General features: G+C 38.4%; 1 protein-coding gene across 3 annotated transcripts in view; it reads right to left on the reverse strand.

Annotated features, from left to right (window-relative positions):
* DNAJC3 (DnaJ heat shock protein family (Hsp40) member C3) overlaps positions 1–22,834 on the reverse strand; it is a 91,840-nt gene that overhangs the window by 12,037 nt on the left and 56,969 nt on the right. For all 3 annotated transcript variants that reach the window (XM_035003173.1, XM_035003171.1, XM_035003172.1), the window contains 5 exons: positions 15,851–16,003; positions 13,913–14,094; positions 13,347–13,466; positions 9,699–9,804; positions 9,490–9,610 (listed from right to left, as the gene is read on the reverse strand). In XM_035003173.1, the coding sequence (XP_034859064.1) occupies positions 9,490–9,610; positions 9,699–9,804; positions 13,347–13,466; positions 13,913–14,094; positions 15,851–16,003 (682 nt within the window). The remainder of the gene's footprint in view (positions 1–9,489; positions 9,611–9,698; positions 9,805–13,346; positions 13,467–13,912; positions 14,095–15,850; positions 16,004–22,834) is intronic.

Below are 22,834 nucleotides of genomic sequence, written 5' to 3' on the forward strand. Positions count from 1 at the left end.
AGAGATAACATAGCAGAGAGATAATTAACACAGAGATAACATAGCAGAGAGATAACATAGCAGAGAGGAAGGGCTCAATAAACAAAATGAGAAACACACCTGATGGAAAGAAGAGCAGGCTGGAAAAAGGAGAGGAATGAATTAATGGCCTACAGAAGAGTAATGGAAAGTGATCAAGCTGAACAAAAGAGAAAAAAAGAATTATGCAACACAAGAATAGACTTAGGAAACTCAGTGACTCCATCAAAGGTAGTAACATTCATATTAGAGGATCACAGAAGAAGAAGAAAGAAAAGGGGAGAGAGAATTTATGTGAAGAAATAATAGCTGAAAACTTCCTAATCTGAGGAAGGAAACAGACATCCAGATCCAGGAGACACAGAGAACCCCAAACAAAGTCAACAAAAGCAGATCCACACCAAGATACATTGTAATTAAAATGGCAAATATACATGATAAAGAAAAAATATTAAAAGCAGCAAGACAAAAGAAGATGGCTGCATACAAAGGAAAGCCCCTAAGGCCAGCAGTGGATTTCTCAGCAAAATCTTTGCAAGCCAGAAAGGAGTGGCATGATATATTCAAAGTGCTAAATGGGAAAAATCTGCATTCAAGAACACTCTATCCAACAAGGCTATCATTCTGTATAGATGGAGAGACAGACTTTCCCAAACAAACAAAAATTAGAGTTCATGACCACTAAACCAGCCCAGCATGAAGTATTAAAGGGGACTCTTTGAGTGGAAATTTCGACCAAAAGCGACAGTATGAAGGGAGGAAACACAAAAGCAATAAAAATGAATATTTCTGTAAAAAATCAGTCAAGGAACTCACAAAATAAAAGGATATAAAATATGACACCATAGGGGCACCTGGGTGGCTCAGTTGGTTAAGCGACTGCCTTCAGCTCAGGTCATGATCCTGGAGTCCCGGGATCAAGTCCCGCATCGGGCTCCCCGCTCAGCGGGGGGTCTGCTTCTCCCTCTGACCCTCTTCCCTCTCGTGCTCTCTGTCTCTCATTCTCTCTCTCTCAAATAAATAAATTAAAAAAATAAAAATAAAAAAAATATGACACCATATACCTAAAACGTGAGGAGGAGAAAAGAACGGATTTAAACTTAAACGACTATCACCTTAATATAGATTGCTATATGCAGAAGAGGTTATATACAAACCTAATGGTAACCATAAATCAAAAACCACTAATAAATATACAAAGAATAAAGAGAAAGAAATCCAAATATATCACTTAAAAAAAACCCCAGCAAGCCATGAGAGAAAGACAAGAAGGGATCAGAGAAAATCTTCAGAAACAACCACAAAGCAAGTAATTAAGATGGGTTAGCCTGGTGATGGGTATTTTTTTTTTTTAAGATTTTATTTATTTATTTGAGAGAGAGAATGAGACAGAGAGAGAGAGCATGAGAGGGGGGAGGGTCAGAGGGAGAAGCAGACTCCCCGCTGAGCAGGGAGTCTGATGCGGGACTGGATCCCGGGACTCCAGGATCGTGACCCGAGCCGAAGGCAGTCGCTCAACCAACTGAGCCACCCAGGCGCCCCAGCCTGGTGATGGGTATTAAAGAGGGCACGTTCTGCATGGAGCACTGGGTGTTATGCACAAACAATGAATCATGGAACACTACATCAAAAACTAATGATGTAATGTATGGTGATTAACCTAACAATAAAAAATTTTTAAAATAAAAAAATTAAATGGCAATAAATACATATCAATAATTACACTGAATGTAAGTGGATTAAACACTCCAATCAAAAGACTTAGGGTGACAGAATGGATAAAAAAAACAAGACCAATCTATATGCTGCCTACAAGAGCCTCATTTTAGACCTAAAGACACCTACAGATTGAAAGTGAGGAGACAGAAAAACATTTATCACACAAACGGATATCAAAAGAAACCTAGAGTAGCAACAGTTGTATCTGACAAACTAGACTTTAAAACAAAGACTGTAACAAGAGACAAAGAAGGACACTATATAATAATAAAGGGAAGAGTCCAGCAAGAAGATATACAATTGTAAATATTTATGCACCCAACACAGGAGCACCCAAATACATACAATAGGTAATAACAAACATAAAGGAACTAATCAATAATACAATAATAGTACAGGACTTTAACACCCCACTTATATCAACATACAGATCATCTAAACAGAAAATCAACAAGGAAACAGTGGCTTTGAATGACACACTGGAACATATGGATTTAACAGATAATATACATATATATATTTTTAAGATTTTATTTATTTATTTGACAGAGAGAGAACACAAACACAAGCAGGCGGAGCAGCAGGCGGACGGAGAGGGAGAAGCAGGCTTCCCGCTGAGCAGACAGCCCGCCGTGGGGCTTGATCCCAGGACCCTGGGATCATGACCCGAGCTGAAGGCAGACACTTAACCGACTGAGCCACCCCAGCACCCTGGATTTAACAGATATATTAAGAACATTCCATCCTAAAACAGAAGAATACACATTCTTTTCAAGTGCACATGGAATATCCTCCCCACAAAAGATCACATATTAGGCCACAAAACAAACCCCAACAAATTTTAAAAAGGCTGATGTCATACCAGGCATCTCTTCTGATCACAGCACTATGAAACTAGAAGTCAACCCCAAGAAAAAATCTGGAAAGACCACATGCTACTTAAATAACATGCAATTAAACAATGAATGGGTCAACCATGAAATAAAAGAAGAAATTTAAAAGTACATGGAAACAAATGAAAATGAAAACACAACAGTTCAAAACCTTTGCACATAGCAAAAGCTGTTCTAAAAGGAAGTTTATAGCAACACAGGCCTACCTCAAAAAGCAAGAAAAATCTCAAACAGCCTGACTTTACACCTAAAGGAACTAGAAAAAGAACAAACAAAACCTAAAATTAGCAGAAGTAAGGAATAAAGATTAGAGCAGAAATAAATGATATAGAAACTGAAAAAAAAACCAAAAACAATAAAACAGATCAATGAAACCAGGAGTTGGTTCTTTGGAAAAAAAAAAAAAACACAATAAAATTAATAAACCTCTAGCCAGACATATCAAGAAAAAAAGAGAAAGGATGCAAATAAATAAAACCACAAATGAGAGAGGAGAAGTAACAACCAGCACCACAAAAATACAAACAGTTATAAGAGGATATTATGGAAAACTATATGGAAACAAATTGGACAACCCAGAAGGAATAAATTCCTAGAAACATATAACCTACCAAAACTGAAACAGGGAGAAACAGAAAACTTGAACAAATGGATTACCAGCAAAGAAATTCAATCAATAATCAACTCCCAACAAAAAAAGTACAGGACTTAGAAGGCTTCACAGGGGAATTTTACCAAACATTTAAAGAAGAGTTAACACCTATTCTTCTCAAAGTATTCCAAAAAATAGAAAAGTAAGGAAAACTTTCAAATTCATTTTATGAAGCCAGCATTACCCTGATACCAAAACAGATAAAAACACCACAAAAAAACAGAACTACAGGCCAATATCTCTGATGAACATAAATATAAAAATCCTCAACAAGATACTAGCAAACCAAATCCAACAATACATTAAAAAGATCATTCAACACCATCAAGTGGGATTTATTCCTGGGTTGCAAGGGTGGTTCAAATCACAGCATGATACATCACATCAATAAGAGAAAGGATAAGAACCATATGATCATTTCAATAGATGCAGAAAAAGCATCTGACAAAGTACAACATCCATTCATGATAAAAAACTCTCAACAAAGTAACTGGTTTAGAGGGAACATACTTCAACATAATAAAGGCCATATATGAAAAACCCACAGTTAACAGCATCCTCAATGAGGAAAAACTGAGAGCCTTTCCTCTAAGGTCAAGAACAAGATAAGGATGTCCACTCTCACCCCTTCTACTCAACATGGCACTGGAAATCCTAGCCACAGCAATCAGACAACAAAAAGCAATAAAAGGCATCCAAATCAGTAAGGAAGAAGTCAAACTGTCACTACTTGCAGATGACATGATACTACACACAGAAAACCAAAAAGACTCCACCGAAAAGCTGCTAGAACCGATAAATTCAGTAAAGTCACAGGATACAAAATCAATCTACAGAAATCTGTTGTGTTTCTATACACCTATAATGAAGGAGCAGAAAGAGAAATTGAGAAAACAAATCCCATTTATAACTGCATCAAAAATAATAAGATACCCAGGAATAAACCTAACCAAAGAGGTGAAAGACCTGTACTCTGAGAAAACACCGGGATGAGAGAAACTGAAGACGACACAAAGAAATGGAAAGACATTCTGTGCTCACAGACTGGAAGAACAAATACTGTTAAAATGTCTACACTACCCAAAGCAATCTATACATTTAATGCAATCCCTCTCAAAATACCAACAGCATCTTTCACAGAGCTGGAACAAACTATCTTAACCTTTGTATGGAACCACAGAAGACCACGAACAGCCAAAGCAATCTTGAAAAAGAAAAGCAAAGCTGGAGGCATGACAGTTCCAGACTTCAAGTTAATTACAAAGCTGTAGTAATCAAACCAATATGGTACTGGCACAAAAACAGACCCAAAGATCAAGGGAACAGAATACAAAACCCAGAAATACACCCAGAAACATATGGTCAATTAATCTTTGACAAAGCCAGAAAGAAGATCGAATGGGAAAAAGAGAGTCTCTTCAACAAATGGTGTTGGGAAAACTAGAGAGCCACATGCAAAAGAATGAAACCCGACGCCTGGGTGGCTCAGTCGTTAAGCATCTGCCTTTGGCTCAGGTCATGATCCCAGGGTCCTGCGACGGAGCCCTGCATTGGGCTCCCTGCTCCGTGGGAAGCCTGCTTCTCCCTCTTCCACTCCCCCTGCTTGTATTCCCTCTCTCGCCGTGTCTCTCTGTCAAATAAATAGATACATACATATATACATACATACATACATAAATAGACTAGAATAGAATGAAAACGGACCACTTTCTTACACCATACACAAAGATAAACTCAAGATGGATGAAAGACCTAAATGTGAGATCTGAAACCATTAAAAGTCCTTAAAGAGAGCATGGGCAGTAATATCTCTGACATTGGCTATAGCAACTTTTTTCTAGATATGCCTCCTGAGGCAAGGAAGACAAAAGTAAAAATAAACTATTGGGGCTACATCAAAATAAAAGGCTTCTGCACAATGAAGGAAAGGATCAATAAAACTCAAAGGTAACCTACTGAATGGGAGAAGATATCTGCAAATGACATATCCAATAAAGGGTTAGTATCCAAAATATATAAAGAACTTATAAAACTCAACACCCCAAAAACAAGTAATCCAATTTAAAAATGGGCAGAAGACATCAACAGACATTTCTTCAAAGAAGACATCCAGATGGCTAACAGACACCTGAAAAGATGCTCATCATCACTTCTCATTAGGGAAATGCATATCAAAACTATAATGAGTTTGTTATTCACCTCAAAGCTGTCAGAATGGCTAAAATCAACAATACAAGAAACAACAGGTGTTGGCGAGGATGTGGAGAAAAAGGAACCCTCTTACACTGTTGGTGGGAATGCAAACCGGTGCGGCCACTCTGGAAAACAGTATGGAGGTTCCTCAAAAGGTTAAAACTAGAACTACCCTACGACCCAGCAATTGCATTACTGGGTATTTACCCAGAGAATACAAAAACACTAATTCAAGGGGATACATGCACTTCTATGTGCATAGCAGCATTATTCACAACAGCCAGGATATGGAAGCAGCCCAAGTGTCCATGGACAGATGAACAGACAAAGATGTGGTATATATCTGCAATAGAATATTATTCAGCCATAATAAAGAATGAAATCTTGCCATTTGCAATGACATGGATGGAACTAGAGAGTATAATGCTAAGTGAAATAAGTCAGTCAGAGAAAGACAAATACCATATGATATCACTCATTGTGAAATTTAAGAAATACAACAAAACAAGCAAAAGGAAAAAGAGACAAATCAAGGAACCGACACTTTTTTTTTAAAGTAATCTCTACACCGAAAGTGGGGCTCAAATTCACAACCCAGAGATTAAGAGTCACATGATTTACCGACTGAGCCAGCCAGGTGTCCTTCAGGCTCTTAACTATAGAGAACAAACTGATGGTTACCAGAGGGGAGGTGGAGAAGGGGATGGGTGAAATAGGTGATGGGGATTAAGGAGTGCACTTGTCATGATGAGCACCCAGTGATTAAAATAAAAACTTGGCGGGCGCCTGGGTGGCTCAGTCGTTAAGCGTCTGCCTTCAGCTCAGGTCATGATCCCAGGGTCCTGGGATTGAGCCCCGCATCAGGCTCCCTGCTCACCGGGAAGCCTGCTTCTCCCTCTGTCTGTTGTTCCCCCTGCTTGTGCTCTCGCTCTCTCTTTCTCTCTGACAGACAGACAGACAGACAGACAGACAGACAAACAAACAAACAAACAAATAAATAAATAAAAACTTAAAATGGCTAAGAGGGCCAATTTTAGGTTACATGAATTTTCCTACAAGTAAAAATAAAAAATAAATAGTATAGTCAGACTCAAATTCAGGACTAAGTCTAAATCCCATACTCTTTCCACTATGCCCTTCTTGATAAACTAACTCCATTCATTCATTCAGCAAATATATGAGGGCCTGCTACATGTCAGGCACAAGTAGCAGAGACGAATCGATTAATAAAATAGACACAGGTCCTCACATAGCTTAAGTTCTAGCCAATATAACTGCTTATCTCATAAGGACACCTGAATCATCCCTATATTCAAAGGAACTTTACCTACTGTTTAGTAATGCTTCAATGTCAGTTTGCTCCTCTCAAAAGCTATGAAAAGAATTACTCATATAGTTCTGAAGAGCCTCCTTCATTTTTCATGATCTCAGAGGCATCCTCAAACAACAGGCTTACTTTACTTTCTAGTGAGTGGAATCCCCTAATATCTTTCCTGATAATTCTGTCATAATCCCCAAATTAATAAATCTCCATGTTCCATTATTCACTAACCTAAACCTTGTTTTTCTTTATTCATTACATTCCTATCATCACTTTAAATTGCTTATTTAAAAAAAGATAAAACCAGTAAACAGAATATAGAAAGCCCTCATGTTTTAGCTCGGGATTTCAAAATATGATTTAGCCTAGTTAAGTAAGATTACCACTCATCTACATCATTTACTAAACCTCCAACTCAAATCTAAACAAGTCAAGTAATACCCTTCAGTTTTAGTTATACAGGCCTCCTTGGCACCCCACCCCACCCCCCAAATTGAAAGACCTACCAATCCCATTCTCAATCTCTCCATGAGGTTGCTTAGTTGCCATACTTGTGACTTGAACAACCATTTTATTCTAAAACCATAATTCAGAAAGATTCCCCAGTGTATAATCCAAACATACCAATGAAGACAAAGAATAAACTCCTATTTAAAAGATATTTTTAAAGGCAAAAACAGACTCCGAAGACAAATCTATTCTATTAGATTAGTACTAAGCATCTTTTTCTTCAAGAATTAAGCTGTCAAGTTTCCCTAAAAAACAGTCAGTTTAGCATTCAAGTTACAAAAGCATCTTCAAATTATCTTTAGCAGCCTACAAGATTTAACCTTCTTTTAACAGCTAAGCTTTTTATATTCAGCAACTTCTCTAATTTCACAATTAGAGCTGAGGATTTAAATACAGAAGACAAAAGTACCTTTGATGAAGAGTTCCAAAAACTAACAGGAATGCAAAAATCCTAGAGTACAGCCAATCTCACTGAGTAGACACAGTAGCTCAAAAGTGAAAAGAAAAGGATGCTAACAGGATCTTCTTGAAGATCATTTTGATTACATACACTTCAAGCCTCAATCAAACCAAGGACTGTACTACAAAATGTCCCACAAATAGCAGTAACTAGCGCCATCATCACTCACAGGAAACTGCTAAGGAACAAGATTCTTTACAAATTGTGAAAAGCAGGAAAAAAGTGAATGATCAGTGTGCCTTAAAAAAAAAAAAAAGAGGGGCACCTGGGTGGCTCAGTCTTTTAGGTGTCCCAACTCTTGATTTCAGCTCTGGTCACCATCTCAGGAACATGAGATCAAGCCCCGCTGGGCATGGAGCCTGCTTAAGATTCTCTCTCTCTCTCTCTCCATCTCCCCCTGCTCCTCCCCACCTGCATGCTTGCTCTCTCTCAAAAAAAAAAGAGTACCACAAACCTACCTAAATTATCACTGTTGCAGATGCATTCTCAGTGCATTTAAAATGTTATCCAGGATTACCACTTACCATAATATAATTACTTTAACATGACAGTAATACGTATTAACAGCCGCATGTTTTATTATATAAATATTCAGCACTTAAATGGAGGGGAAAAAAAGAGTACCACAAGCCAAAATATACTCTTACCATTTTCAATTTAAAATGCTTTACCTGGGGGCACCTGGGTGGCTCAGTTGGTTAAGCGACTGCCTTCAGCTCAGGTCATGATCCCAGGGTCCTGGGATCGAGCCCCGCGTCGGGCTCCCTGCTCGGTGGAGAGCCTGCTTCTCCCTCTCCCACTCCCCCTGCTTGTGTTCCCTCTCTAGCTGTCTCTCTCTCTCTCTCTCTCTCTCTGTCAATTAAATAAATAAATAAAATCTTTAAAAATAAATAAATAAATAAATAAATAAAATAAAATAAAATGCTTTACCTGATTTGAAATGAAAACTTTGCAATAAGGGCTATAAGGCTCACTTCTTTTAAAAACCATCATACTTAAATGTTCATAGCATACTGTCACATGAAAAAGTCACAAAACAATAAATATGAAAGAATTCTTTTTAATATATATTACTGTATGCGCCTTAGTTCTCTTCCAAAAATAGGATACTGCCCTTGTTTATTCAAGGCCCTTACAACATCTAACAGGAAACTCTCTCTGTTACTTCAACTTGAACAAAGTAGGATAAGCAACTATCCTAATGTTACTCAACAGCTCAGTGGTCACAGGAGATCATTTTATATCTAGGCATATATGACATATATATGTATGTTGCAGGTGTAATATGTATACCATGCATATGCAGAGAATATATATATACATACACATGCATAAAACATAGACTAATATATATGCACAGGAAAAAGTCTGAAAGATATAAATCCCAGATGAACAGTGATTACCTCTGGATGATATGAAATCTAACACTTAAATTTTCTATGTTGCTATTTAACTATTCTAACTTGTCTACAACACATAAAGGCTAAAATTTTTATTTTTATATTCCACTGAACTGGTTTTAACAGCAGAACGCTCTCCTCATATGGTATACCTTTCAAGTTCCACTAAGGAAGAACAATTTTCAAGTTCTCTGCCATCTTCCTACAGTTGTTAACATTTCTAGCTACTCTGGCAAACTCGTTCTAAACAAAAGGATGTTAAACATGTGATTTCATATACATCAACTTTTAGACACTGCAAATCAAATTCCTTAAAGATTTACCTTCATCATACATTTCTTCTATTAGATAGGCCTCTGCTCGATCTTTCAGAGCATTCACATTGTCGGGCTCCATCTGTAAAACTTCAGAACATACTCGAATAGCTTCAACAGGCTTCTCATCCTACAATAAATAAATGTTGAGAAAAGGATTTATGGTTGTTATTCCATATATTAAGTTTTTACATTTCTGGGAACCAATCAACTGTTACCTTAGAAAAGCAGTGGCAAATCCTTTCTTTTGAACGAATCGTATATTCAGAAACACTTGGCTCTGTTTTCATGACAGATTCATATTTGCTGGTTGCATCTGTGTATCTATGAATGAGCAGATCATGATGAGTACCTAGAGCTAAAGAAAGGACCCTCTACTCTTCACTATGTTACTTAATCAATTCACCTGAATGAGCAGGTGCCTTCAAACACTATTTTTCCCTTATTAATCTACAGTGGCAAAGAAGGTACCTCTGCCAGGAAAAGTTGGGAGATAGAACACATGACCACAGAAAATGTGTATGTACAAATAAAAGCATACCTGTGAATACCAAACAAAGTGATGAATTTCTTTACAGAAAAATGCTCACAATTTTGAAACGGAGTAAAACACCTTGTTAAAGTCTGACTCACACAAAGCATTTTCAGCAAAACAGAGATCAGGTTTTATTTGTTGGTCACTACACACCTTCATGAAATAACAGAGCCCATTAGCTACATGCCATTTTAAATAATGAATGTCAATATTCACAGCTAAGTATAATGTAGTTCCTTGCAGAATTCCCAGCTTTCTAAGAACAATAAAAGCTATTTCAGCATTTTAAAAAAAAACTAGTGAAAAGTATTAGTCATGTTATACACTAAGTTACTTTCCTTAGTAATGGCAAACTAAAAGATATTTTTATACCACTGTGGCACATTATTCCCAAAATGCATTACAATCTTCACATTTAAATGCTGATGTATTAAAACACAGACTTAAATATAACATTTAAAATGGAAGCTATCAATGTCAAAATCGTAGGTGAGATATTGTTCTGTAGTTTTCCAAGATGGTCCAACAACTGTAGGAAACTGTACAGAGAATACAAAACCTCACTTTACTTCTTACAACTACATTTGAAACTATAATTAGCTCCAAATAAAAAGTTCAATTAGAAAATAACTGCATTTCACTTACAAAAAAAAAAGGTTAGCTTCTGAGAAAGTGAAATGGATGTACTTTCCCCAGTTCCTCCAACTAGGTACAATTAAATTAAAATACCCTAGACATTACATATTTGTAAAAATATGAAAAAACTCAGAAAGAGAAGAAGGTAGACCATTTGAGGATGGCACATTTAGAGTGAATTAATCCCAAATGTTGTGTTCTTTTTAATGCTGATATGCTTTTATGTTTTATGCATACAAATCATAAAGTTATATAGATGATAATACAAATCTAATATACTTGTTAATTCTACACTGGGCACTTGTGTTGCTCTTTTTGACCTGTCTGGGCAGGTAGCTGTAGTTGCGGGGCTGGAAGCTTAGAGGTGGGGAGGGGAGAATTCTATGTTCACCATCAATATCTTGGTCAGACCTGAACTCTTGAGTCTCTTCACACAAAACTGGATAAGAAGACAGTTACGCCTGTTTAGAGTTAACTTCCAATATGCATACTTTGCTTAGAATTTGGGGGAAATTTTTTGAAAGGTAATTGTCAAATTATTGGAAATTTGTTATAGTAATACTAGTATGACATGTTGTCATATAAAATTCGTATTTACCTCTTACATCTGTTAGAAACATTGTTGCACATAATTTGATTTATCTTGATTTTGTTTCACTAACTAAAACAATGGTAAAACTTGGGGGGGAAAAAAAAAACCCAACAGCTAGGGACCTTGGGACCTGAGGGAAACATAATATGGTAAACTTCCTGGATTTTTTTTTTTTCTTCCTATACCCCAAATTTGGAGCTAAAGCAGCCAGCAACTCAGAAATGCCAAAGGGTGCAGACAATAAAATCAAAAACCCACCAGGAGTCTGCTCTCTCAGGCCAAAAAACCTGGGAAGGGCAGCCTAGATGGCAACTTTGACAACAACAGCTCCACTCCAGCCGAACGCCACAGAAAGCGAGTAAAGCCCCGCCTCAACCAACGCCAGCCAGTCCGGTGGACAGCCCTCACTTCCTGCTGAGGCCGCGCCAAGGTGTGCCCCGCCCTGTACCGAGGTGGTGCACACAAGGCCAAGTGCGGAGCCAGGACTTTCATCCATGGCTACAAATAGCCCCCAAAACTCTCACCTGCTCCAAGCAGTAGTGAGAAGCCCCACACCTCAAGTATCAACAAAGGTCAAGTAGGAAACTTCTACCTCCCTGACAGTAACAACGCAATGCCCACCCCTGCTTCGCTGGAACAATGTCAGAAAAAAACAGCCAAAACAGAAGATTTAAATTAAAAAAAAGTCTTACAAAATCAAAGTGTCCAAGTTTCTATTAAAAACCACTCAGCATACCAAGAAACAAGAAGATCTCAAACTGAATGAGAACAGACACTTCCAACCCCCAAAGGACAGAGGTGTTAGAACTATCTGAGGGGCGCCTGGGTGGTCAGTTGGTTAAGCGACTGCCTTCGGCTCAGGTCATGATCCTGGAGTCCCGGGATCGAGTCCCGCATCGGGCTCCCTGCTCGGCAGGGAGTCTGCTTCTCCCTCTGACTCTCCCCCCTCTCCTGCTCTCTCTCTCTCATTCTCTCTCTCAAATAAATAAATAAAATTAAAAAAAAAAAAAAAAGAACTATCTGACAAAGATCTTAAAGCAGCCATGGAAATAGCAGCAGTGACAAACATGCTTAAAGCAAATGAAAGCAACAGACAGCCTTGGCAAAGTAACAGAAGAGATACAAGAACAACCAAATGGAATCTGTTTATTAGAACTGAAAAACAGAAAAACCCAAATAAAAAGCTCATTGAATGTCCTTCAACGGTAGAACGGAGGTGACAGAGAAAAGAATCAGTGAATTGGAATGATAAAAAATGACCCAATCTGATCAGAAAGAAAATGAGCTGAGAAAAATGAATAGAGTCTCAGGGACATGAGGGGCTATAACAGAAGAGCTAACATTTATGTCAGTTGGAATCTAAGATGGAAAGGAGAGAAGACTGAAAAAGTACTCAAGAAATAATGACTGAAACCTCCCAAATTTGACAAGACATAAACCTACATATTCCAGAAGCTAAGTAAACTTCAAATAGGATAAAAACAAAGATATCCACACCTAGATACAACACAATTAAACTTCTGAGTACTCAAGACAAAGAAAAAAATCTTGAAAGCAGTCAGAGGAAAATGCCTTATTTTTAGGGAGAAGACCATTAGAATGACAATGGAAACCAAGGAGGTCACAAAGAAGAGGTACAATATTTTTCAGGGCTGTAACAAAAGGGCTGTTAGCCCAGAATCCTATACCACAAGAAAATCTCTATATACTCTGTATATATCTCTATCACTCTAGATACCGCATTATCTTTTAATAATCAATTTATATGTCTGTCTCTCACCCTAATCTAGAAGCTTAAGACCAAAAACCATGTCATATTCATTTCTACACCACTAGTACATTGTCAGTGCCTGACACAGGAGATAATAAATATTTGGTGAAATATAAACAAATCTGCTGGTAAGAATACTATGCAGTTACTATTATTTATATTCTGCCATATTAAAAAAATGTACAGTTGTAGTAATTTTGCCAAGGCCCAGTGCTTTCTAGGATATTCTATCCTCAATGGCTAACGAGTAAAAGAGTGAGCAGTTCAACTGTTCTTTTGTGCCCAGAAAAGACGTGTAAGGGAGGCTGTACAGCAAACGAGCGTACTCTTACCTGCCATCTCTGATGAGCTCTTCAGCTGACTCAATTAGCTTATTCAGTTTCTTTACTTGTTTATAGTGTGCAAAACACCTTTTATGATCCTGGTCAAGTTTAAGACATTCACGAACTTCGCTGCTCATGTATTTAAAAAGAGGAAAATACTCCAAGTCAAAATAATCAATGAGTAGTTTTCCACACCAAATACAGAAATCACAATAAAAGGTATTTTTTTGGTAACAATTAAACAAAACACACAGACCTAATAATCTACCATACATTTTACATATGGTATTGTCACACACACACGTATCAACTCAAATTAAAATGACTTAAATAGGTCATACATAAAACACCCCACTTTGCTTCTGCAAATACAGTATCTCTAGCTTCATAAGCATAGCTTGTGAAAATAAACTGTGGAAATAGAATAACTTAGGGATAACACAAAATATATAAATGAAGAATGTAAAAACAGCCTTAACCACAGTTTTAACTTAAAATTAAAAAGAAAATGAGATTATTATCCTACGGCCAACAAGAAAAAGATGACAGGAGATGTGCACGTCACTGGAACTGACCTGAGGGACAGTTCATGGTCTCCTAGTTGATAGTACAGTGTGCTAATTTTATAAAAAGCCTCAGTATTATCATTCTTCAATTTTGATGCAGCTTTTAAGTCACTTATTGCTTTCCTAGGTTCCCCTTCTTTTATGAAACATTCAGCTCGAAGTTCCCGCAGTTCTGCATCCCAAACACAAACCTTGAGAAACAAGAGAACTAGACTTTAAGAAACAGTAAACTACGCACACTCATGCTTCCCTCCCACATATTTTGCCTACATACTTATCAACATGAAACCATCTTCAGGTAATGTGATTTCTACCTCGTAAATAGGATTAAAAAGTCTGATACAATTTAGATGTGACAAAATAATTTCTCCAAGGATATCTTAAATAAAGTCTAAGAGGGAAGGAATATCCCATATATACTAATGAGGCCCCTTTCCTCCTTCCTTCAATTATATAATCTTAAAACTTTGAAAATAAGAATACATGGCATTACTATTAAAAGGTTGTTCCCAGTTAAGCATATCTGATTTTGAAAAGAATATTCCATAATCAGATTTTGTACTTAATCAACAATTCTAATTTCTAGTCTCAAAAAAATAAAATCTAGGTTCTACATCTGCAAAATATTTCTGTTCTACTAATAACTAAATAGAATTCTTTTATAAATTGTTGCCTCTTTGAAATCAAATCCTCATATCACAAAAAGAAAGAAAAGAGGGAAACAATGTGGGAAGGCTGAGGCTTCACCATTTCTACTTTATCAAAAAGTCAACAAAGTTCATAAATGGACTAGTATTCTTTAAAACTTAAGCCCAGGGGCACCTGGGTGGCTCAGTCATTAAGCGTCTGCCTTCGGCTCAGGTCATGATCCCAGGGTCCTGGGATCGAGCCCCGCCATCACGCTCCCCGCTCAGCGGGAAGCCTGCTTCTCCCTTTCCCACCTCCCCGCTTGTGTTCCCTCTCTAGCTGTGTCTCTCTCTGTCAAATAAATAAATCTTTAAAAAAAAATTTTTTTTAATAAATAAATAAATAAATAAAACTTAAGCCCAAAAGTCCACCAATAAAGCCTGTATCTTTTAACTATTTCTCAGAGCTGTTCTTTCTAAAGTCATGTCAATTCTTCACATATGTTAAGACATCAAAATCAACACTGTACATTAAGTATCTTGAATAATAAGCTAGGTCAAAATGGATAGTCTAACTACTGGAAGGTAAAAATTTTAACTTTGTATTTCCTTAATAAAGCATTAACAAAATACTGTAATAAAACATGAATTCCACTAAACCACACCACATAATTTCCTCTACAAAATCATCAAAGAAGCTACTCTACATACATCCCAAGTTTATTGCCAAGATTAAGTGAAACTATACATCAAAGTGCTATGAAAATGATAAATAAACATGAATTATGATTGCTTCTACTGGAATATTTCAGTAGACTTCCTTCTGAAGCCATCTGTCATTCAATCCTTCAGAGGCAAGAAAACTATAGACTTAGGTTTCCTATCTAGAACTCTGGATCTTGTCAACTCCATCTGCTTCTTCCCTAGAAACTTACTCTAAACACTCCTCTTCGCCACAAACATTATTTTTCCTTTTCCTTCAAGCAATTCTTTCATCTTTTATCCCATTATCTAACCTCCCAAGTTCTCTCCCCCAAACACAAAATGTAAAATCAAACAAAAATAGCAAAGCAAGCAATATATAAAAATACGTAACTCCTCCTCCACAGCACATTCAGTACATTTACTGAAAACTTCAGTTCCAAATTTTGTTCTATCTAAATACCATCTTTTCACTTCAGAGCTAAAAGCCCAAAGATCAACCTGATTTTATCCTATCTAGGTTTCTTGTAATACGTAACATGTCGAAGTGCATAAACATGCCTTAGAGTAAAAAGCAGTGTGTGTCAGGCCTGCCAGCTGCAATGTCTGAGAAACTTACCTCTAAAATCTTATCAAGGAAGGTTATAGCAGCCGTATGATCGGAGTTCTCGAAAGCATCAAGTGCTTGGGAGCGCAAACGCTGCATTTCATCAGATTTCACAAGTTGCAACTGGGCTTCCTTTTCTTCATTTTCACTTGGGTTAGATTTGAGCTGTAAGAATGAGAAATTAATGAGAAATTTTCAATCTCTTAAATCTAACACGTGCAGTACACACCACTATCTGACCATTTTAAATCCTGAAGTTCACTGGAGGCAAAGGGTAAAGAGACGCTGGCCACACCAGCTCCTCCCAGGACTTGCCGTGGGGCTGACCAGCAGGAGGGCATCTTTGCCTCCACTCAGGCGGACAGTACACAGGCGTGAGCTGGAAGCTGGGGGCAAAAGACCTGGGTCCCCCGAACCTGACCAGGAAGCAAACACATTTAGAAACTCGAAAGGGCAGAGAAGAACGAAGTATGGAGAGCTCTCGCCTCACTCTTAGGTACAGCTCGGCAGTCATGTGAGTTTCATGTATTCTGCCTTCTAGCTCTATTTCCTAAATATGTATTTTTAAGTATAATTTTACCAAAATAATGAAAAACAGGGAAACTGAGGAGAGGGCATGTTTTTTAGAGGTTATAGGACGAAGATTTGATACCAGAGAGGCTAAGGTGTAATGACAAAGGAAGAATTTATGGGGAAAAATGAGAGAGTAATACCTTACATTAAAAAGACTTACAGTTTTAAGAGGTCTACACATTTCTCTTTTTTAATAACTTTATCAAGGTATAATTCATACCATAAAACTCATCCATTTTGAGTGTGCAATTCTGATTTTTAACATATTTAGCAAGTATGTACCCACTACCACGGTTTTAGACCATTTGTCAACCTTTTAAGATCCCTTGTGTCTGTTTATAGTTCATTCCTACTGCCAGACCGGCCTCAGGCACAGCGACTCTTAACAATTTCTTCCTCCAAATGGAAAATCTTAAGCTTCATGGCTTAGAAAAATTGGGTGCCTACATTAAAAAGCTCTGACTTGGGCAAAGGGGGACTTTTTTCCTGGCGATTATAGTTTATGTGTAATAATTCCTGAAATCAAATATTCTTACTAAAGATGGAAATTGTAGTTGATAGGTTCCCATTTGGGGTGAGGTACAGCCATTGGTAGATTGTTTCTAGAAATGTCTCTCCTTCAACTGACCAATCACACTGCTCCCCCTTTTAGCTAAAAAACACCCCCACCACTAGCTACCTGGTAGTAGAGAACACTCCAGATGAGAAACCTCAAGAATTCTATTTCTGAGTAGAAGCTCTATATTTCTCCATTTTGTTTTTTGGATACTTCAGGTATTGTTTTGTCTGTTTAAACCACTGGCTTTTGACAGAATGGATAGGGCTCCAAGTATTCATAGGTAACTAGGAATTAACAACCTCAGCTTGCTCTGAGGAGGACTGTCCCTGCATGACTGAATTCCCCAGGTGAAGGGAGTTGCTGTAAGCCATGGCATGCAAACCTACGACTGTTCTGTCATCATCAGGATGGTCTCGAACACTTCTGGCAGACCACGTCGGAAAAAAGACAAATGTGTATGTCCTTTGCTCTAGGTAAAGGTAATTTATTGATTAACTTGTTTCCTATATGTACATTACTGCTCCTTTTTGAACAGAATACATTAGACTGTTTTAGAGACTGCCTCTTCTGGATGGGATTTGCATCCTTTTTTCCCTCAAACTTTAGAGTCTGATCTCTACCACACGATTTTCCTTGTTGGAAGGTGAGAGCAGGGAAAGCCCTAAAGCTTGAGGTTGAGGATGGAGGGCTCAACCTCACTCAGTGCTCAGACAATGGGAATGGGAAAGAGGGAGTGAGGTCAGGTCCTCTGGACCTCTTTGAGGATAGAGGGAGCTAGGAGAGAAGGAGGGGATTCTTGCAAGGAGGTAAGAAAGGAGTCTGAAAAACAAACTAAGGACTTATAACCCTGAGAAGTTTCAAAGTAAGTTAAGGGAGATGAACATTTTCACTCTTACTGCAGGTGGGGGACTCCTCCTAGGATATGTACATGTGGAGACTGGACCCTGCTAGCATTTCCCTTCCTCTTTTTTTCTGTTTCTTCATAACCCTTCTCTTCTTCAGTGTTTCATATTTCTGACCCTCTCAGACAAACCTCTACCCATGACATTAATTTATTTCTTATTTCTTATCATTTACTGTGATCACTGAGCTTCTGGATAAAAACCCGTAATAGCGGGCGCCTGGGTGGCTCAGATGGTTAAGCGTCTGCCTTCGGCTCAGGTCATGATCCCAGGGTCCTGGGATCGAGTCCCGCATCGGGCTCCCTGCTTGGCGGGAAGCCTGCTTCTCCCTCTGCTTCTCTCTCTCTCTCTGTGTGTCTCTCATGAATAAATAAATAAAATCTTAAAAAAAAAAAACAAAACCCGTAATAGCTATGGGATGGGGGTTTGTTAAAAGGGATGAGCCGCCCTCTAATCTAAATACACCCCTATTTCTGGGACTTCAAATGAAAACAATGGGCCGATAATTGTAGTGGGCAGACTTCTAAGATGGCCCCAAAAGACCCCCACCGCCTGGAATTCATACCTTTGTGTGATCCCCTCCCCTAGAGTATAGAATGGAGCTGGTAACTCCCTTTAACAGACAGAATATGAGAGAGATGACAGGATGTCACTTCCTTAGTTAGGTACAAAACAATGTGACTTCCATCTGACTAGCACTCATTCTCTCTTGCTGGCAGTCTCTTGTCTTCTCACCTGCTCACCCGGATGAAGCAAGCCACCATGCTGTGAGATGCTTTATGGAGAGGCCCACAAAAGAAAGAACCAAGGGAAGCGATAGCCGACACTCAGAAAAAGAGGCCTCAAGTCTAACTAACAGCTTAAGAGGAATTAAATCCTGCCTACAGTGAAATGAGTTTGGAAGCAGTTCTTTCACCAGCCAAATCTTCAGGTAATACTGCAAGCTTACCTGACACCTTGACTGTGGCCTAGGAGAGACTCCGAAGCAGAGCACCCAGCTCAACCCGCCCAGATTCCTGACCCCATGAGCCGTGTGTTGCTTTAAGCTGCTAACTTTGAGTAATCTGTTTAGCAGCAATAGATAATATAGTATTTTACTATTTTTCAGTGGCTAGATTGTGAATATTGCCAAACAGATTTTGTGTTATTAATGTTTTAAAATAAAGTCTAAATGGCGGAAAAAAAAAACACCTAAGCCCAAACCTTGATTTTATCACTTATTATCTGTATATTATTTACATTATCTTCACCAAAAAGGGGGGGGGGGATAATAATGATGTGGGAAACAAAGGCAAAAGAAAAAATTAAATTTCCTTACTATTTATAGCCCATTGACAAGTCCTTGAAACAAGCAGAGTGACTTTGCTCCAGGAACTCAAGTACCTCGATGTTGATACTTTGCTAAGGGCAAAAGGCAATCTTAGCCCAACGCCCAGGATCCTGTGAGTCTACTTTAACATATAAAAATTCCTTTGGAGGGCGCCTGGGTGGCTCAGTTGGTTAAGCGACTGCCTTCGGCTCAGGTCATGATCCTGGAGTCCCTGGATCGAGTCCCGCATCGGGCTCCCTGCTCGGCAGGGAGTCTGCTTCGTCCTCTGACCCTATCCCCTCTCATGTGTTCTCTCTCTCAAATAAATAAATAAAATCTTAAAAAAAAAAAAAAAATTCCTTTGGAAACTTCCTTTATCTCTACCTGAACCCCACTCCCTGCCAAGATACATGTTAGCAATCATCCTCCAAGTATATGGCCCACTGATACATATCTGAAGAGTCTCATGACTAAGATTTTACTAGACAGTAATAAATGACCTTTTCCTAACAATGGCAAGCCCCCTCAAGGTCCTGGAAACCTTGTTTCCAAAATACCTTGGAAACCTTGTTTCCAAAATACTGTCCCTAACCCCCTCCCAACCTCAAAGTATATAATCAGAACCCCAGTGCAGCTTTCTGCCCATGGATCCTATAGCCATGCTTTAATAATAACCACCTTTTAGGGCGCCTGGGTGACTCAGTTGGTTAAGCGACTGCCTTCGGCTCAGGTCATGATCCTGGAGTCCCGGGATCGAGTCCCACATCGGGCTCCCTGCTTGGCAGGGAGTCTGCTTCTCCCTCTGACCCTCCTCCCTCCCATGCTCTCTGTCTCTCATTCTCTCTGTCTCAAATAAATAAATAAAATCTTTTAAAAATAAATAAATAAATAATAACCACCTTTTTTGGACCAAGATGTCTCAAGAATTCTTTCTTGGCCATTGGCTCTGAACCCCAACATTTCCTACATCAATAATGCTTACACCCTGAGGAATAGTCACTGAGAAATTAAAAAGATACTTCATGCAACACATAGCAAGTACTCCAAAAAATGCTAATAAAAATTCCAAGCTCCTTTTTTGAACTTTCTATAGTATATAAATTGACAATGAGGACAGAATGCAATACTTTAAATGGCTATTCAATTTATTTCCCTCCCATTGCATTACATATCAGCCAACTTAGACTGGGTGCCCTCTATGAAAGTTTGCATAATTAAAGTCCCAGAATAGCACCTGGGTGGCTCAGCCGGTTGAGCATCTGACTCTAATGGTTTTGGCTCAGCTGTGCTCTCAGGGTCGTGAGATCGAGCCCCACCTCGGGCTCTGTGCTCAGTGCAGACAGAGTCTGCTTGTCCCTCTCCCTCTGCTCTCCTCCACCCCTCTCTACCCCATGCACTCTCTCTCTCAAATAAATAAAATCTTAAGAAAAAAAAAGTCTCAGAATAATAAGAGCTTAATTTGACTCAAGGTTGGGGCGCCTGGGTGGCTCAGTCTTTAAGCATCTGCCTTCAGCTCAGGTCATGATCCCCGGGTCCTGGGATCGAGCCCCGCATCGGGCTCCCTGCTCCGCGGGGCGCCTGCTTCTCCCTCTCCCACTCTCCCTGCTTATGTTTCCTCTCTCACTGTGTCTCTCTCTGTCAAATAAATAAATAAAATCTTTAAAAAAAAAAATTTGACTCAAGGTCAAAATAAAATTAGATTTTGGCATAAAATACATTCACCAAACCACTTGTTGCTCAAGAAATTAATCTTTCCAATTCTATTAAATTTAATTATGGTTTTAAGAGGTAAGTAGCACAAATTTACATTTTTCATTTGATACTAATTGATAACATAGAAAAATATGTAATATTTGAGGTATACTGGAACATTCCCCAGTGACTTCTAAAATTTGCCTTCACAAATTCTTTCTGCAATCTTTGTTAAGGGAACTATACAAAAATAATACCAACTAATTTGAATGTCAATAAAAAAAAAAAGTAAGACCCAACTTTTGAAAAGCAATTGTATGCAAGTCAAGGGGTGGGTGACTGAGTTAGTGTTTTAAGGTACTTGTAATTTTCTAGAGGAAGCTAGTGATTACCTGTAAACCTTATTAAGCATGCATGTTGAAATTCCTGAGTGATGACTAAGAGAAAAAGACACAGTATGTATAACAGTATAGAAAGAACAGAATAAGGAAGAAAAATCTAAATCAGCTGCAGGAGGGAAGAGAAGGGTGGACTGAAGAAAAGAAACAGTTGGATAAACAGAATCTAATAGAAACAGACACAAAAGACATCAAGTTGCATTTCTTATACCAACCAAGCCAGCGAAAATTACCCTGTTCATACCAAGTGTTGTGGAAGATATGGGGCACATGGAACCCTCCTACGCCACTGGTGGGAATAGACGTCTGGATAACCACTTAACAGGACAGTGCCTAACTGTCTGGCCAGGTTAAAAATGCCCATAACTTTCAAAGCAGCAACTATCCTCTTGGGTATATACCCTATAGCAGCAACTGGAGTGTGATCCAGGGACCCTCGGGAACCCTTAATACCCTTTCAGAGGTCTGTGGGGACAAAAGTATATATGGATAAAAGACAACGCATTCAAAGTGCAGGATAAACTAATGGATTTCATTATGACAGGGTACTAAAAGTTCACTCATAAGATTTCAGAGTCCACACTGCAACTAACCAACAATAACTACTGGAGTTTGGTATAACATCAAAGAATATCCACAACTACATAAAACGATTATTAAAATATTCTTCCTTTTCCAACCACTTAAATGTGTGAGCCACATTTTCTTCAGTAATACTTCAACCAAAATATAAATCAGATCTGGGAACCTGTCTTCAAGTAAGCCAGACATTAAAGAGATTTGCAAAAATGTAAAAAATACCACTTATTAATTTTATAAAAAGATTTTATTTATTTGACAGAGAGAGAGACAGCGAGAGAGGGAACACAAGCAGGGGGAGTGGGAGAGGGAGCAGGAGGCTTCCTGCGGAGCAGGGAGCCCGATGTGGGGCTTGATCCCAGGGCCCTGGGATCCTGATCCAAGCCGAAGGCAGACGCTTAACAACTGAGCCACCCAGGCGCCCCTCATGTATCATTCTTAATCTTATCTTGTTATCTTGACAAGCTTATATGTCACTTTTTATAAATATCTCTGTGCTATTAACTTTTCACATATTTAGGGCTTATTTCTTCCAACTAAAGGGTAAACTGCTGAAGAACAGGATATATGTCTTAATGCCTAAAATTAATGCCTATTTTTCTTTTTCATTTAATACTAACTCATTTAACCTATGAGCTAGGTTGTACGACCTCTAATTTTAGATAAAGAAATTGAATGATTATATAACTTGCCAGAAGTCTTGCTTTGGATGATAGCAATGATGAAGATCAATCATGACAGGAGAAAACATTTACTAAGCGCTTTCTGTACTTCAGGCCCTATTCTAAGCTAAACCAAAAAACCTAAAGGACATTTTGGATTATCCCCCTTTTACACACAGGGGGATTCTGTGGCTCAAAGTCACTTTCTAGATATGCCTCCTGAGGCAAGGGAAATAAAATCAAAAATAAACTATTGGAACTACATCAAAATAAAAAGCTTCTGCACTTGGGGTGATGAACACAGAGTGATGTATGGAAGTTC

The sequence above is a fragment of the Mirounga leonina genome, unplaced genomic scaffold (genome assembly GCF_011800145.1).
Source record: "Mirounga leonina isolate KUSES-001 unplaced genomic scaffold, KU_Mleo_1.0 Mir_127, whole genome shotgun sequence".
NCBI lineage: Eukaryota > Metazoa > Chordata > Mammalia > Carnivora > Phocidae > Mirounga > Mirounga leonina.